At 45.3% G+C, this 16,119-nt stretch overlaps 2 protein-coding genes across 2 annotated transcripts in view; one reads left to right on the plus strand and one right to left on the minus strand.

Annotated features, from left to right (window-relative positions):
- The window catches only part of LOC147426511 (uncharacterized), a 122,331-nt gene that overhangs the window by 1,058 nt on the left and 105,154 nt on the right, over nucleotides 1–16,119 (plus strand). The gene's annotated exons all lie outside the window — the stretch shown is intronic.
- On the minus strand, nucleotides 7,764–9,014 carry LOC147426512 (uncharacterized). Its single transcript, XM_086498212.1, has one exon. The coding sequence runs from the start codon at nucleotides 9,012–9,014 to the stop codon at nucleotides 7,764–7,766; it is 1,251 nt and encodes a 416-aa protein (XP_086354338.1).

The following is a 16,119-nucleotide window of genomic DNA, read 5'->3' on the forward strand; positions in this document are numbered from 1 at the left end:
CTCCTCAAAGCATCTGGACGCAGAGTCTTAGAGTGAGTACCTGCGGACTCTCTTGTACTTTGCACACAAATCAGTATAAAAAGAAATACCGAAAGGGCACCAGTCTTTCAGGCCAATATCTCTTGGCACGGAACTACGCTGTGTTGTGTCGTCTTTTGTGAACTGTTTTGAAGTGAATCTCTACTGTGTCATGGTAGAATCTTGACTTGGGGTGTCCAAGTTTGTTACAGTGATATCAGAGCACGGCCTCTTTCTCTTCTATCGAGAATCCGATCCCTATTTTCGCGACACTTACGGATTTCGACAAGAATCGGTCGACTTCTTCTGCATCTCCTGATGCGGGAGGAGATCACGAAGAAGATTCAACTGAATAAGAGATGAAGAGTACGGGCCACCTCGGCCTACTCAGTAAGAACTTCAAGAGATGGAACGTCGACAGCAGGTTGACGAGTGCACAAAGCATATGATTAAATTTGCCAAAAGACCCACAGTTTGCAAATTTTTTGTCTTAACAATCCTTTGCTGAAGTGCTCACTGAGTGGCAAAAAGCCACCGAACCACCAATCAAACTGGTAATTAAGAAACCTCCTTCTCCGAGGATGTCTCCGAGGATGTTTACAAAACAAGAACTTCAAGAGGTGATTTAGACTCAGATCAATTGGCTTTTTGGATGCGAAGAATCAATCCAAAAAGCAAGTGAAAAAGCGTAAGAAGGGGATTGACTACCCTGGTTATTTGGGTTGTCAATCTTCTTTTGCATCTGCAAGAAAGCAGAAGAAGCGTGTACGCTCTGAAGGACTATCTAGTTCTTCTTCTTTCTCTTCTTTTGAAAGTTTTTCTAGCTCTTTTGACTCGAGCGAGGAGAATAGAAAAGGCCAAAAGCGAAGCAAAAAACAAATCTTCGGAAAGGGCAATAAAAAGGCAAAGAAACCCAGATTCTGCCGAGTTTCTGACAGCTCTACAGAGGAGTCATATTGTGACAGTTCGGACTCAGATGACCATATGTTTTATGCAAAGAAGAAGCATTTTTATAGAGCCAACCAATATGACTTCTTTGAAGACAAAGCAAGAAAGCAAAAGAATTCAAAGAAGGTGGACAGTCGATCAAATTTGAATCCTTTTCTGGGTTCCGAGATGCTCTGAGGGCTTTGGCCTTCATCAGCAGTTTGACATAGCCTTCTTTGGAGGGCATTGCTCAGAGCACTCCAAGATTAGGAGCGCTACATCTTTTCTCAAAGGAAATGCTCGAAAATGGTGGTCCACTCTTCTTCTGAGGAAGGAAGCTCCAGTCAAGTGGTTGAAATTCAAAAGGCTCTTTATTTCATCTTGGCTGACCCGGGAGTACGAACGGATATACGAACCGCTTGGAACCATCTTCGGATGACCAAGGGAGATTCTTTGGACGCTTATTGCGAGAGGTTTTGGGACTCTTTTCTACCAACCTCTTCATTTAAGGTCTCTTTTAAGGAACATATTGAGCAATTTTGATACGGACTCCGTACAGAGATCCGAGACTACTGCATGGAACAAAATCAGAGAAGGAAAGTGTTTTGATTGCGGGGAACATGGGCACTGCCCCACAAAGGCACAGCAAGAACAGACTGAAGACAGGCAAGAGAGTTCGAGAGTAGCAGAGGAACGTGGCAGAAAAGGCAAGATGAAAGCAGGACTGGTACGAGATTGCATGGGTACTGACCCAAGCTTGATTGATGAAAGTACAGAACTTTGCCGAGCTTTGGGCAAAGTGAAAGATCAAGAAGCCCTGATTTTCTTTGATGAAGGATTTAAGGCTAACTTCATTTCACCTGAATTGGCGGCGTGGCTCGAGATCTCACCCAACAGGATGGGACCACTAGCAGAGGTATTTCTAGCGGCACACAGACGGGACATAGCCATTACACCTATCATTGGCAAACTTCGGTTGCATTGTTAGGGGTATTTAGGGCACGAGGACTTCTACATCATGCCTTTGGAAGGCTGCGACGTCCTCCTAGGAGTCAGAGTTAAATGATCAACACAGAACGAACATGTCTGAACTTGATAAAGAACGCCAAGATTTTCTCCACAAAGATGCTGACTTCTTATTTGAGGGCGTAGTTGTCCCCATCTCGTCCTGAGGATCACACTATTGATCTGATTCTTGGAAGCACACCACCAAACCGGCCACCTTACCGTGTTAGCCGAGCCCAGAATGAAGAGATCATGAACTAAGTAAAAGACGACCTTGAAAAGGGAGCCGATGGTTATATGATGGAGCTGATGGTTATATTGTCTTGTGGGTGACTCCCATGGGCCTATACCTTGCACTTTCCTTCAAGGGTGAATGTGGGCTTATCTTGGATTCATCTAGGTATATGTTTTAGTCGTATAGCGGACATGCAAACTTCACATTGGGAAGTTTTCGTCCGAGTTACGACCAATTGATATTGTGCTAATTCTTTCTATCTTGTGGTGGGTATGCCCTATCAACTACCTCATTTTTGTGCTAATTTTTTCAATTTCATGCTTCTTTTAGTGCTAGGCTTCATTAGGGCCGAGTCTACCCTTGATCTCCGGAGTCATGATAGAAACTCAGTACGTTGAACTTTGTGTTGATGTATGCTCATGTGCGTGTGGTGTGTGTTGTGTTGGGGAGCATATGTTAATACCTAGTTCTATACCTACTATTGGGCACTGACGACGTTAGTGGGGATGTCGTGGTATTTAGTCAATACTATGCATGATGGAACTGATGGTTATATTGTCTTGTGGGTGACTCCCATGGGCCTATACCTTGCACTTTCCTTCAAGGGTGAATCTGGGCTTATTCTGGATTCATTTAGGTATATAGACCTTCTTGAAAAGGGTCTTATCCAGCCGATGTCTTCACCCTACTGCTCTCCGGTGTTGTTGGTTTTAAAGAAAGAGGGATCTTGGAGAATGTGCATTGATTACAGAGCTTTCAATAAAATCACTATCGAAAACAAATTTCCGATTCCAAGGATCGATGATATTCTTGACCGACTTTAGGGATCCTCTTGTTTCAGCAGGATTGGTTTGAAAAGCGGATATCATTAGATCCGAATCGCTTGGGAGATGCCTACAATACAGCCTTTCAGACAAGCTTCGGTTTATATGAAGTTTTGGTGATGCCTTTTGGCCTTACCAATGCTTCAACGACTTTCAACCGAATGATGGATAGGATTTTCCGAGAGTATAGATCATTTATCGGCACTTGCTTTGATGACATTATAGTCTTCTTGTAAGGACATGGGTCCTATGGACAAGGCAGCCGGTACGACTGGACAGTGTTAGAGATATCTTTCAAAAGGATATGCACCTGGTGGTATCATGAACGAAGATCTATCTTTGAATAGTATCTTGTCCCCTGGAGTTGATCAAACAACTCATCCACTCGAGGGAGAGGATACTGGTTCTTGATGGTTATGGCGTTTAATCCGCGATAATCTACACACATGCGTAGTACCGTCTTTCTTTTTTACCAATAGAATTGGTGATGTCCAAGGCGAAGTGCTACGTCTAATGAAACCATGGGCGAGGTAGTCAGTCAACTGACTCTCAACCTCCTTGGCCTCACTAGCACTCATATGATAAGGTGATTTACTCACCGGTTTAGTGCCCGTCACACATCTATGCCATGCTGCACATCACGTGCAAGGGGTAAACTGGCAATAAATCACTTGACTATACTCCGTGAGTAAGTGAGTCAGCTTTTGCCGTGCAAAAGAAGACAGTAAACTAGAGTTATGCTAGGATGGAGAATCTTGTAATGTTTTTTTTACAACAGTGGCACGTTGCTCAATAGAATTAAAATTGAGAGCACTTTGCTCTTTAGAATTGTTAACACTTTGCTTATCATTAAAGTTTATTGTACTTTGCATACCATAACTAGAATTTACAGCACTTTGCTCTTGAGAATTCACAAGACTTGGAGACGAGCAATAACACAAAAAGACTTCATCTATTAAATCTGCTTTCTGTAAAATAGAAAGCAGATAGAATTAAAATTCAGAGCACTTTGCTCTTTAGAATTGTTAACACTTTGCTTATCATTAAAGTTTATTGTACTTTGCATACCATAACTAGAATTTACAACACTTTTCTCTTGAGAATTCACAAAACTTGGAGATGAGCAGTAACACAAAAAGACTTCATCTATTAAATCTGCTTTCTGTAAAATAGAAAGCTCGGCTGTACATATAAGAGGTGCAAATGGTATATTTTCTCACCAAGCAACAACACGTGTTTACCATTGGCCATAAAGGATAAGGAGTTGTGTTCATAACTAGTATGCAATGTGTTTCCTAAACCATGCAGCCATTCCCGTCCTAAAACTACATCAGCACGGTCCATCGTATGATCTTGAACAATAAGCTCAACCCCTTGAACGACCGTGTCCCATACTTCTTTATCATTTCCAGACATCAGTTCTACCACATACTTGTGGGAGCAGGGAGTCTGTGTAAGCTTCAATTTCTTGACTAGCTTATAGTTCAAGAAGTTATGAGTTGCACCATCATCGACTAAAATACGAACACGTTGTTCGTTAATAGTGCCATGCATGCAAATCAACTCATGGGGGCCAGAGGTGGGCTGCCAAAGTGAACAAGCAAAGTGGCTAAGGGGGCAGCGAAATCCACGTGGGCACATGGTTAGGGCGGTGGCCTGCCTTTGAGGCATAGAGAGCCTCAACACTAATATATACCACGGGTATTAAAAGAAGCCCAAGCGGTGGGATCAAGAAAAGGGAAGTCGGGTGCATTTACCAGAGGGATCTCCATCGTCCACACAAGGAAAAAAAAGCAAACAAGGACTTGAAGAAGTAAACATGAGCATGTGGCTTGCGTGGAGGTTTCGGGCCTATGAGGAGGGCCACATTGGCAAAAATGTGCTAAGGTGGAGCTTGAGTGACAAGGAATTTTTAATCCCCTTGCGGGTGCCTCGAGGGTGGAATTTGAATCGGCGAGTAATGGGGTGGAGGTGGGATTAATCAGGTGAATGGGGAGGGAGGGCGAGCGAGGGGGAATGGTGGGGAACCTGAGGCAACACGGAATATCCATGGAGCAAGTGGAGGAATCATGTGTTAATCAGGTGGAGGAAGAGCCAACGTTGCAAGGCTGAGGCAAGGCTTCCTATCAGTTGAACCCTTCCAGACTAAGCAAGGGGCAATTGTGTAAGGCTTCCCATCAATGGAGCGAGGGAACAAGGTATATCTTATGTGTATAGCCTCTCTCTGCTGCTTCTTTTTGTGCGTGTATTCCAAATGCATGAGGGGAGCCATGTGCTTTGCTGAACGTGGCTTGATCAACACTTCGAGTATCGCATGTGGTCATATAATATCTTTTTGTGTGTGCGCGCGTGCGTGTGAATGTCCAACCTAAACTTAAATTAAAGAGATAAAAGCCAAGCCCAGGGTTAAGACCCTCACAAGGCACATTACATTGGAATCTGAACATGGCTCAATCAACACTTTTGAGTATCGCATGTGGTCATATAATATCTCTTTGTGTGTGTGTGTGTGTGTGTGTGTGTGTGTGTGTGTGTGTGAATGGCCAACCTAAACTTAGATTAAAAAGATCAAAGCCAAGCCTAGGGTTAAGACTCTCACACGACACATTACATGGAATCTCAGCACGCAAATGTTTGTATTGATGTATACCCTTGCAATAGTGTGTGTGTGTATGCTTGTGTGGTGTGGGTGTGTGAGAGCATATATTAGTACCTAGTCACTCACTATTGGACCAAGACAATGTTAGTGAGGATGTCATCGTATTTAATCAGTACTGCTACATACGATGGCGCTGATTGTTATTGTGGATGTTGTGTGTTGTGTTTGGGAGCATATGTTAGTACCTAGTTCTACATCCACTATTGAGCACTGACGACGCTAGTGGGGGATGTCGTGGTATTTAGTCAATACTATGCATGATGGAGCTGATGGTTATATTGTCTTGTGGGTTACTACCACAGGTCTATACCTTGCACTTTCCTTCAAAGGTGAATCTGGGCTTATCCTGGATTCATCTAGTATATAGTGTTTGCGAGGCTAGGTGTAGTTCGTCCCATTGCCATTTTTATTGACAAGAATCAATAGGATATGTAAGTGCAAGGTGGTCCATGGAGACCCTCATTGCTGAATTGGTATAGTTCGTCCCATTGCCATTGCCATTGACAAGAATCAATAGGAGCTGGAAGTGCAAGGTGGTCCATGAACACCCTCATTGCTGAATTCAAGGGGGCCATCAATAAGTAACATGCCATGTGTTACTTTGCTAGTTCCATGTGAAGAAGGTATGGTTGGAGAACCTCTTGCGAGAGGTTTGTGATCCACCACTTCGTCAATATTTTTGGCGCGTGATGCAAATACAAGCTATCATTTACATTGGTGTCAACTTGACTGTGCAGGTCCCTAAAGACAACTAAGATGATATGTATAATTGTTTGTCAAACTTAATGCATGCATCACTCGAGAAGATATTCGATGGAGGATACTTGGAGTTGTTGCATATATACTTAGCACATGAAGATATACAATTATATGTGTGGTACGATTGGTGTCGTTCAACGTGTATGTGGCAGAGAAGGTGGCCAAGGTTTGGGCGTTTATTTTCATATGGGAATGTCGATACTACAAACCTAGTTGAGAGATTATGGCAATACATCAAGTATACTTCGCTCGATGCAAAGATAACATGTCAATTCTGGTTCTCTTGCATGCGCTTGTCGAAGATTCGTTACATGGGGCAGTCGTCGGCGAAACATTGTAGCATGAAAAGTATGTCGCGCTCTTTATCAGTGCAATGTGTAAGAGATCTCACTCCAATTAGAATAAACACTATATAGAAATGGAACAACATAGCAAACTCAAATGCTTAACAATAGACTCCAAACTCAATCGAACTCGACTGACTCATGAACCAGTACAGACTCTAGCTGGCAGCACACTGAGCGCCAAGCCTAGGACTCACGGGTACAATGGGGGTGTCAAGGATTTGTCTATGTGGGGAGTGTGCAAGTGTGGAAGGCCTAGGCTGAACCCAAGACTCAAGACTCTAGACTTATAGAAAGTATGATGCATACGACGACTAGAACCAACCAAGTAAATATACAATCATAAAGAGAAACCAACGGCTACGAAAATATCCCTGACAGTCCAACTACATCTATTTCCAAACTGTGCTTGTGGTGAATTGGCCATTGTGTCTACTAGATCACCACTCCTTGTATGTGCCACGTGTCACTGCTTGGATGGGAGTCCAAGTGTGAACCCAAGACTAACTGTAACTGTGTGTCCAACGCAAGTGAAATTGTAGCCGTGCTACAAGTTGCCCGCCACAAAACCACTTACCATCTCAGTGAGAGAAGACACTGAAAAGTGCGAAAGGAAACTGCAATGTGTACTAAATCTAAGACGGCTGAAAGCTTCATATCTACAACACAATGATTTTGACCTACACTCTATCGAGCGTGTCAACCAAGAGGGAGTGTCATCGCCATTGTCGCCATTGCAACACCTGAAGTGTTTGCCTTTGGAGGTGGAGCCATAAGAGAGTGTCATTGCTACTGTCGCCATTGCAGCACCTAAAGTGTTGCCTCTGAAGGTGGAGCCTACTGGGGACTAAAGGCAGCTGCACGTTGCTCTCTACAAACTGGCCTTTGTGAAAGTAGCGGTCACCTGCTAAGCAGCAAATGAAAGCACGTGTCCGGAACCGTACTGAGGCCACCGACTGATACAACCATGACGATGTGCACCAGAAAATCTCTCACAAGGAACTCTCTATCGGTTGCATCTGTGTCAAGGATATAGTCGAATTGCTGAGACTAAGTACATCCCATGAATTGTGTAGAAGGACCCGGCTGCCCATAGCCCATAGGAGTTCGTACTTGTCTCCCTGGACGTGGCCACCCATATCCCATAGTAGCGTGTGTATGGTAATCTTTGGTTTTGTGCTGCTGAGCCAAGAAAGAGCTTGCAAAGCAGGTGTACAAGCCCCAAAAGTTTCCCACCATTTCACTCCCTCTTGAATCCTATTTGAATCTTTTGCAATTGGATGAGCAAATGACTTGCTTTCAGTTTTATAGATGTCAAACTCATCAATTAGGGTGCTTTGTAAGGTCAAATCACCCTTGGTGTACCTGTCCAAGAATGTCATCCATCCTTCATGCACCTTGCCATCACTGTCTTGCCCTCTTTCTCGCCATATAGGATGCAACATGTATCCAACAGCATGTAATGGTGTGTGCAACATATTCCATCTTTCAGTGCATACATCCCTAATCTCTCTCATCCTTGCCGCATCAATGCCTTGCATGTTTTCAATTTGCTCTACCATGCGATCTGTAAGCTCGTACATAAGCCCCATGGTGGCTGCTTCCCTGTCAGCCAAACGGAGAATTTTCAAAATTGGAGCAGTTATTTTCAAAATCAGCCTGGCCTCTTGCCAAAGGGATGCATTAAACACAATGTTAGAGACCTCGGTAGCCTTTTCAGTCTTGGATCTCTTCATCTTCACAAATTTGTCATCAATCATAAGCTTGTGCATACCTTGCATGCATCTCTCATCTACAAGATTGGCCAACATAATAAAGTAGTACGCAAATCGAGTGGCTGACGGCTTCACCAAGTTCTTTTTGCTAAGTTGCCGAAACAATGCCAACACAGTAGACTTTCTTGTTACAAATGTGACAATCTTTGTTGCATCCTCAAGCACTTTTGATACCCAACCAATCTGCCCAATGTCCTCAAACAAAAGGTCCATGCAATGGCAAGCACATCTGGTTAAAAAAACGTGTTTCCACTCCCTTTCAATCATCTCCCCAGCACCAACACAATTGGTTGCATTGTCCATGCATACTTGCACAACATTTGTTGGGCCAACCTCTCTGATAACCTGTTTGAGATGCTTAGCAATGAATTCTGATGTCTTTGTTTCCCCAGATGTGTCTACAGCTTTCAAAAACACTGACCCATGAATAGAGCATGTGCACGGATACGCAAAGGACCACCGTCTCATGAATGCCCACAATATTTACATTTGCAAGTCCATTTTCCTTTTGGGAGGCACTTCACTTGCTGCACGTATTGCCACTCGGGATGCTTGGTTCGGCCCATTTGGATTCTGCACTGTGTCCACTGTCTTGGCTCTCTGCGCAAAAATGATGAGATGATTCCATGCTTGTTTCTCCACAAGCAACATCTGTGAATTGCATATGGTGCTATCATGCATATCTGGAGTATTGTTGAAATCACCACAAAGGAGTGCATTGGAGGTCCATGGATAAGAAGAGATGTCCCACCATAATGCGGCCCTTTGCACAGAGGCTGTATATGCATAAATGCCTCCAATTTCATAATTCTCACCATTCAGCACATATTGTACAATCATCCAACGACCATATGGGTCATTGCTCACAAGAACTGGCTGAAGCTCATGGCGAACCATGATCAAAATTTTCTCCGGAGTAACCATGAAAGCCAGCATATGCAATCCAATAACCCACAAAATAGGAACACTGACCAGTAAACTTGAGCTGATTGTGTTCTTGCAAAACCACTATATCTACCTTACATGTATTTACATAGTACCAGGATAGCCTGCGCCCATGGCAGTACATATGTCATTTGCATGTTGAACAACGGAGACATTTCCAACAATTGCGAATGAGCGTCCGTGTCTGCAAGCAACACCTCATAGAAACCACGGGCACCAAAATATACCCCTCAGTCTGCTTGTCGTTTAACAAAAAATCAACCCACTGACCTATGTCCTGTGCCGAGGGCATCTTGCCAAGGAAAAATAAAATAACCGCATTCAACGCATATTGCCCAACCGGATCCATAAGCTCTTGAACCGGAATAACCACTTTGGTAGCGGGTTGCTGACCTTCCCAAGCGTTTCGAGCATCCGCAAAATCCTCCAACAAACACTCTTTAATAATGTTTGCAACATACATCGAGGAGAGAGCAACCTGTTTCCTATGCTTATATACAGCTTCTTCTGCCATACTCAATCAAAACAACATTTGTACAAACGAAACTTTACCTCAAATCAAGTCTACAGCTTAAAGAACACACCAGCCAAGCACTCATTTAAAAAAAAAATTCATGTTTCTCTGTACAAAACCATAGCAACTGTGCATAAATCTGTTACTGCTCCACAAGATTCTGTAAAAAAACGTGCACCGTACAGAGCACCCTCTAAACAAACCAGTCACTGCAAAAGAACTAACTGACGATTTGATCCGGGACAAAAGCTGACAGAGATTTGTGCACGTTGTCTGCACCAGACTGACACACAGAAAAACCAGAGAAGGCAGCGCCCAAATCAAAGTTGTCCTGCTGGAAACCCTGCTGAGGCGGAACCGACGAGAGGAGTCATGACCCTTGCAGAGCATGCTCAGGTCAGAAGGCGCAGGTCCGCGAGCTTGCGTAGGAGGAGAGAGACACGCAGAGGCTGAACTAGGAGATGCTACCTGCGCAGGCAGGGCACCCACACCCACACCCACTTTTTTTTTTTGTAAATCGATTTGATTAATTTACTAGTGGGAAACCTCGAAGTGAGGAAAACCCACTGAAAGGGTCATATACAAGAGAAAGAACACAGAACTACTCAGCTGTACAACTACTCAGCTGTACAGAGTAGCTAGAAACGTTCATAGGAAAGCTGATGTATCTCTGCGGTGATATCACCAACTTCCAAAGCAAACCGTAATGATTGCCTAAGAGAAAGCTTGAAGAGTGGGAACGGGCCTGCATGAGTACGATGAAACATGTAAGCATTACGCTGACGCCACAGGGTCCAATAAGCCCAGTATCTGACCCACATAAAGAAGACCGCAAAACGCTGTCGGTGAGAAAATGCCAAATGCCCAGAACCTTTTGTGAAAGACAACCCTAGGAAAACGGAGCCGCATACAGGCCGATACACGGCGAAGGAAGTCTCTAGTAATGCAGCAATCCCACAACAAATGGCAAATATCCTCTTCTGCGGTTGAGCAACGAATGCAAGAAAAAGGGCGAATATGACGCGCGCTAAGAAAAGTGCCGACTGGAAGCACTCCAAGCAAATAGCGCCAAAGAAACAGTCGCTCCTTCAAACGCAAATGACTTTTCCACAAGGTAGAGAGGAGCTTCCTCCACCAGATATCAAATTTTGTGTATGCGCCAAAGGGCATTACAATGATCAGCAAGCCATGATTGTGGTAGAAGAAGAGCATAAATTCAACCTGCAGAAATATCTCGAAAAGGCGTTTCCCGAAGTTCCCAATTAGACATTCGATCACCATCAGGTAAAGGTGAAACAGGCAAAAAGTTAAGCGGCATGCTTTGAAGCTCTCTTCAAATTGACGGTAATGCATGCCCAATCCAAAACGGCGAGCGGTGAAGGGAAACTCAAAAGTATATCCGGCCTCATCGACCACATCCTCAACCATACGAATGCCACGACCAGAGAGAAAGTAAGCCTGACGAGGGGAGCAGTCGACCAAAGTAAGAGAGAATGCCCGGCTCCAATGGAGACTTTCCAAACGAATCGAATGACCTTCCTTCTTTCCAGGCAGATACCAAAGTGTAAGCAAGAGGACATCCAAGAATGTGCCCTTCCATCTTGCCAAAAATCACCTCCCATATAGATGATTGCCAATGGCCAAAAGAGGAAGTAACAACATGCTGACCGAGGTACGCAATCATCAGAGTCCAAGGTTGAAATTGCTGCGCAAGTGTAGGCAACAACATAGCTTTCCTAGCAAGAACATGCCGACGCAAATCCAAGATGTTAAGGCCACCAAGACGTTTAGGAGTGCAAAGCTTCTCCATTGACATCAATCGTAAGCCTTTTTTCTGAGCATGGGTCCACCACAAGAGGGACATAATGTTCGACATAAGAGAATCAAGACAACGACGAGGCCAATGCATCAGTGATAAAAAGCATAGTTACATGGGACGGCGGGTCGGGAACGGGGACGGGACGGGGGTCAGAACGGCAAAAAAAAAAAGAGTTTTTTTTGGCATTTTTTTGACCTACACATGCCACACACATAGAGCATCACTTTGACCATAAATTTACACTAAATAGACCAAAGAACACGAGTCATATAGGCTGAAATGTGCTAATAAAACATCGATGATCGATGGATACAAAATGAGAAGTGCATGCCACAAGGGCTCAAGAGTCAAAAGCCTAAAGGACTTAGGACAAGCCTGAGGCCTCAAGGATAACAAAAAGTACAAAGGGCTATGTAGTAGGTAGAGTCGTAGACTCAAGAGTCTAGACTTGAGAGTCGAGTGATCAATGATCATCAAACTCAAGAAGTGCTCGCCTGTTGAATCTCCATATCGTCGTCGTAGTTGAGGTCGTCAGCGACGTATGAGGGCTCGGGAGGCTCGCATTGAGGCTCGAAGTCCTCCTCTAGCTCCTCCAAAAGAGTATCGGCCATAGATGGATTCTCTTGTGCCATCTCCCACTCAGTGAAAGGATCTGCCTTGTGTGTGACGCTCTTGGCAAGCATGCGCAAGTTAGCGCTCACAAACACCAAATCATTGGCCGTGTGAACCCCAAGGCGATTCCTCTTCTTAGAGGCAATGTGGCTGTACACACTCCATAGTTGCTCCAAGCAACTAGTGGTACATGCTTAGCTAAGGACACGAACAGCGAAGCGTTGCAAATGTGGGCCATCTCCTCCATAGTCCTCCCACCACAAAACGGAGCCAATCTTGTTGCGATCAAGCTGTGCATCTACACATCCATAGGAGCCCTTCTTTTCCCTGTAGTTGAGTAGCTCGTCTCTAATCTTGCGCCTAATGTCACTGCTAGGCTCAAGGCGCTCCAATGCAAGCCGCCATCTCACCTCCTTGTCAGTCTCTTGACACCTTCCCTGAAACTCAGGGTCAAGCACATAAGCTGCCGCATGAAGTGGAGAGTAGTATCCATTCCACCTCGACTCACACAAGCCATGAATCTTCGCATACTGAACAGGGTCAGGCACAAGCTTCTCAAGTGCCTCTATCATCCGATCCATGGCTTCGTAGACTTTGCCAATGCATGGCTGCAAGCCATCCACCACTCGAAGTAGGTGTAGAATAGGCTTGACCATGGCGTCAAGAGTCTTCACCTCCTCCCACCAAGCGGCGTCGTCGGCCCATTCTCGGCATTTCAATCCTACTGCTGATGTAGACTCCGACATGGCCTGGAACTCATCACTGAGAAAGAGGCCCCTTAAGGCTCCGCCACATGTAGACAAGCGGCTTAGCATAAGCCAATTGAATACAAATCTTGTCTCTGAATATTTGAGCAAGGACAAGTGGCTCCTCTTTGAGAATTCATGGCGCACTTTTTGATGGTTGCGCACAAAGGAGACAATTCGAGAGGCGTCACCAATGGTGGGTGAAATCCATGACAAGTTCCCTATGTCCTTGAGGAGGTTATTGAGACAATGCGCCATGCAAAATGTGACATGGATGCTGGGATACATGCCCTCAATGATAGCTCCGGCTGCCCTATTTGACGCCTCTCCATCTGCAACCATACAAAGGACATTCTCCGGGCCGGTGATCTCTATGGTGCTTGTCCACTCCGCAGCAAGCATCTCGGCGGCCTTGCCACTATCGCATGCATCATGTGACTCCACAAAGTACATCTTTCCCCGAGAGTAGGCCACCACCCCGTGGATGGACCGCTTGCGGGTGTCGCTCCATCCATCTACAAGGAGAGAGACGCCATTGGTCTCCCACAAATCCTTTGTTGCTTGGGCCGCTTGCTCCACTGCAAGCTTCTCTTTGTCAAGGAGGGTGGTACGAAGCCTCTCCAATGAAGGTGGCACATAAGAGGAGCCATATTCCCCTATTTTCGTAACCATGGTTTGAAAGTATGGAGACCTATCCACACAAAATAGAGCATGTTGTGTTAGTATGGAGAGTCGAGAGTCGAGAAGTTATAACCCATTATGAATACAAAATGGAAGATTGCAATGTGCATATGCCAAGGGAAACTCACCGCGAAGCATGGAAGGCAATGTGGTCGTGGAAGAAGAATCGGGCAACCGACCTATCCACCTCTTCCTTCAATTTAGGATTCCAATTTTCGTTGAGAGTGCTTTGGCGATGCGGAACGGAAGAGGACGGTGTAGATGCATGGCTCTTGAAGCTTCGATAGATGTCGTCAAGGTTGGCTTCCCTTTGCTCTCGCGGTGTCGCAGTGGCGGAGGGATCAATGGCAACAAAACGGCCCCTCTTGGCCGCTTCCGCAACCTCATACACCGTGAGCTTCTCAAGAAGATCCAACCTCTTCTCGGGAGCTACATGAGGGCAAAACTTCACCTCGTGACCGGGTTCATGAAGAAGATGGGCTCGCACTTTGTTTGAACCACCCGTTCTCTTGTATGGGCATAGCTTGCATGTCCATGGTCTTGCACCGCCACCTTTGCCACGCGTGCTAAAGTCGACTTCATCCCACCACGACCACGTTTGCACGGCGGGCCTCCTTCGAGAAGAACCGGCTTGAGAAGTGGAGTTGGCTTGAGATGACATGATGGTGGAGAGACTCGAGAGAGTAGAGATAAGAAGTTAGAGGAGTTAGAGGAGAGCTTGTGTGGAGAGAGAGTAGAGGAGAGCTTCAAAGTGGGTAGAAGAGGGAGAGGAGAGCTTCAAACTTCAAAGTGTACCGGTAGAAGAGGGAGAGACTTGAGAGTGGAGACTCAACTTTCAAGGGTAGATACTAGAGTGTAGAGTAGTCAATGGTCATGCTTGAGCCTTGAGCAATGACTCAATGAGGCTATGAGGCTTGAGCAATGAGCATTGAGTAGAGAGGAAAGCTTGAGCTTGAGGGAAATTGCCAATTGGAATGAGACTATGAGTATTAAGAGGCCCAAGGGAGCCTTTTATAGCCTCCCAAGGGCCAAGGCCCCCCAAAATGTGGCAGTTGGGCTGCAAAGAGCCGGTTAAAACGGTCATAAACGGCTACTTTCAGCCCGCCTGACTGCTGCCCCATCCGACCCCGTCCGTTCCGGCCGTCCCCCTGCGACCCACCCGTTTGGCAAGAGATCCGGCCGTCCCAAGGCGTCCCCTTCCGTCCCCGGCCCGGTTACGGCCGTCCCCCGACCCTAGGGCCCGTCCCCCCCGTCCCCTGTAACTATGATAAAAAGAATTGAACATATGCCAACAGGATACTCTAAACAATTCGCAGACGAACATGCAAAGGCCAAGTGGATAGCTTCCAGTAGTGCAATTTGACATTCAAACGTTGCATAACCCAGTCCAGTTTTTGAGAGTGAGTGACATTCCATCCAATCAATTGAATAACCCAAATGCCTAGTGATCACATTTGGAGAAACAATCTTCCCTGGCCACAATAGACTATGCCAACCACAAGAACGAAGAGACAGAAGCTTCGATTTACAAAAGTTGACTCTAATGCCAAAAAGTTCCAAGGCTTCCATAATCACTGCAACATCCGCCTGTTGATTACGAGGCATAAACAACGAATCATTGGCGTAAGTCTGACCAACGAAGGTGCGACCCAAGGGTAACCACAGACCATGAAGAAGCTCAACAGAGGTCAAGTAATCAAGATAAGTCAACACCGAATGAGTGGCAATAGCATACAACAGAGCACTAAGGGGGAAACCCTGCCCGACCGAACAACCGAGAGGCCAAGATTCTGTTAATTCACCTTTCAAGATCCCCGAAGACATGCTACATGCATACAAGAAAAAAACCACACTGGCGAATTTAGGACCAAACCCTAGGCACCTCATCGTGGCAGCAATGAAGTCCCACTGTATAGTGTCAAAGGCCTTTTTAATATCCACTTGCATAACCAACACATCTTGCTGAGTGTACTTAGCATACTCCATGCCAATCAAAACATTTGTCTGATTGTCCATAATCTGGTGACGTGGAATGAAACCATATTGAGCCCGATGGAGGCCTGCAAAAATATGGTCCTTAATACGGTGCACCAGCATCTTAGCCAATATCTTATAAACCACCGGCATCAAAGTAATCGGGCGCCACTGAGAGAATTGCTCGCAAAGCGCTTGCTTAGGCAACAATTTAAGTAAACCTTCTTTCCAAGAAAGCGGCAAATCCTGTTTCTCCCATGCTGCATTTATCATGGAAAGCAG

This window comes from Adiantum capillus-veneris, chromosome 24, assembly GCF_014529385.1.
Source record: "Adiantum capillus-veneris isolate H3 chromosome 24, ASM1452938v2, whole genome shotgun sequence".
Classification (NCBI taxonomy): domain Eukaryota; kingdom Viridiplantae; phylum Streptophyta; class Polypodiopsida; order Polypodiales; family Pteridaceae; genus Adiantum; species Adiantum capillus-veneris.

What these genes read in the sequence shown, in the direction of transcription:
- LOC147426512 (XM_086498212.1), bottom strand. Translation starts at nt 9,014, where the DNA reads ATGAGACGGTGGTCCTTTGCGTATCCGTGCACATGCTCTATTCATGGG.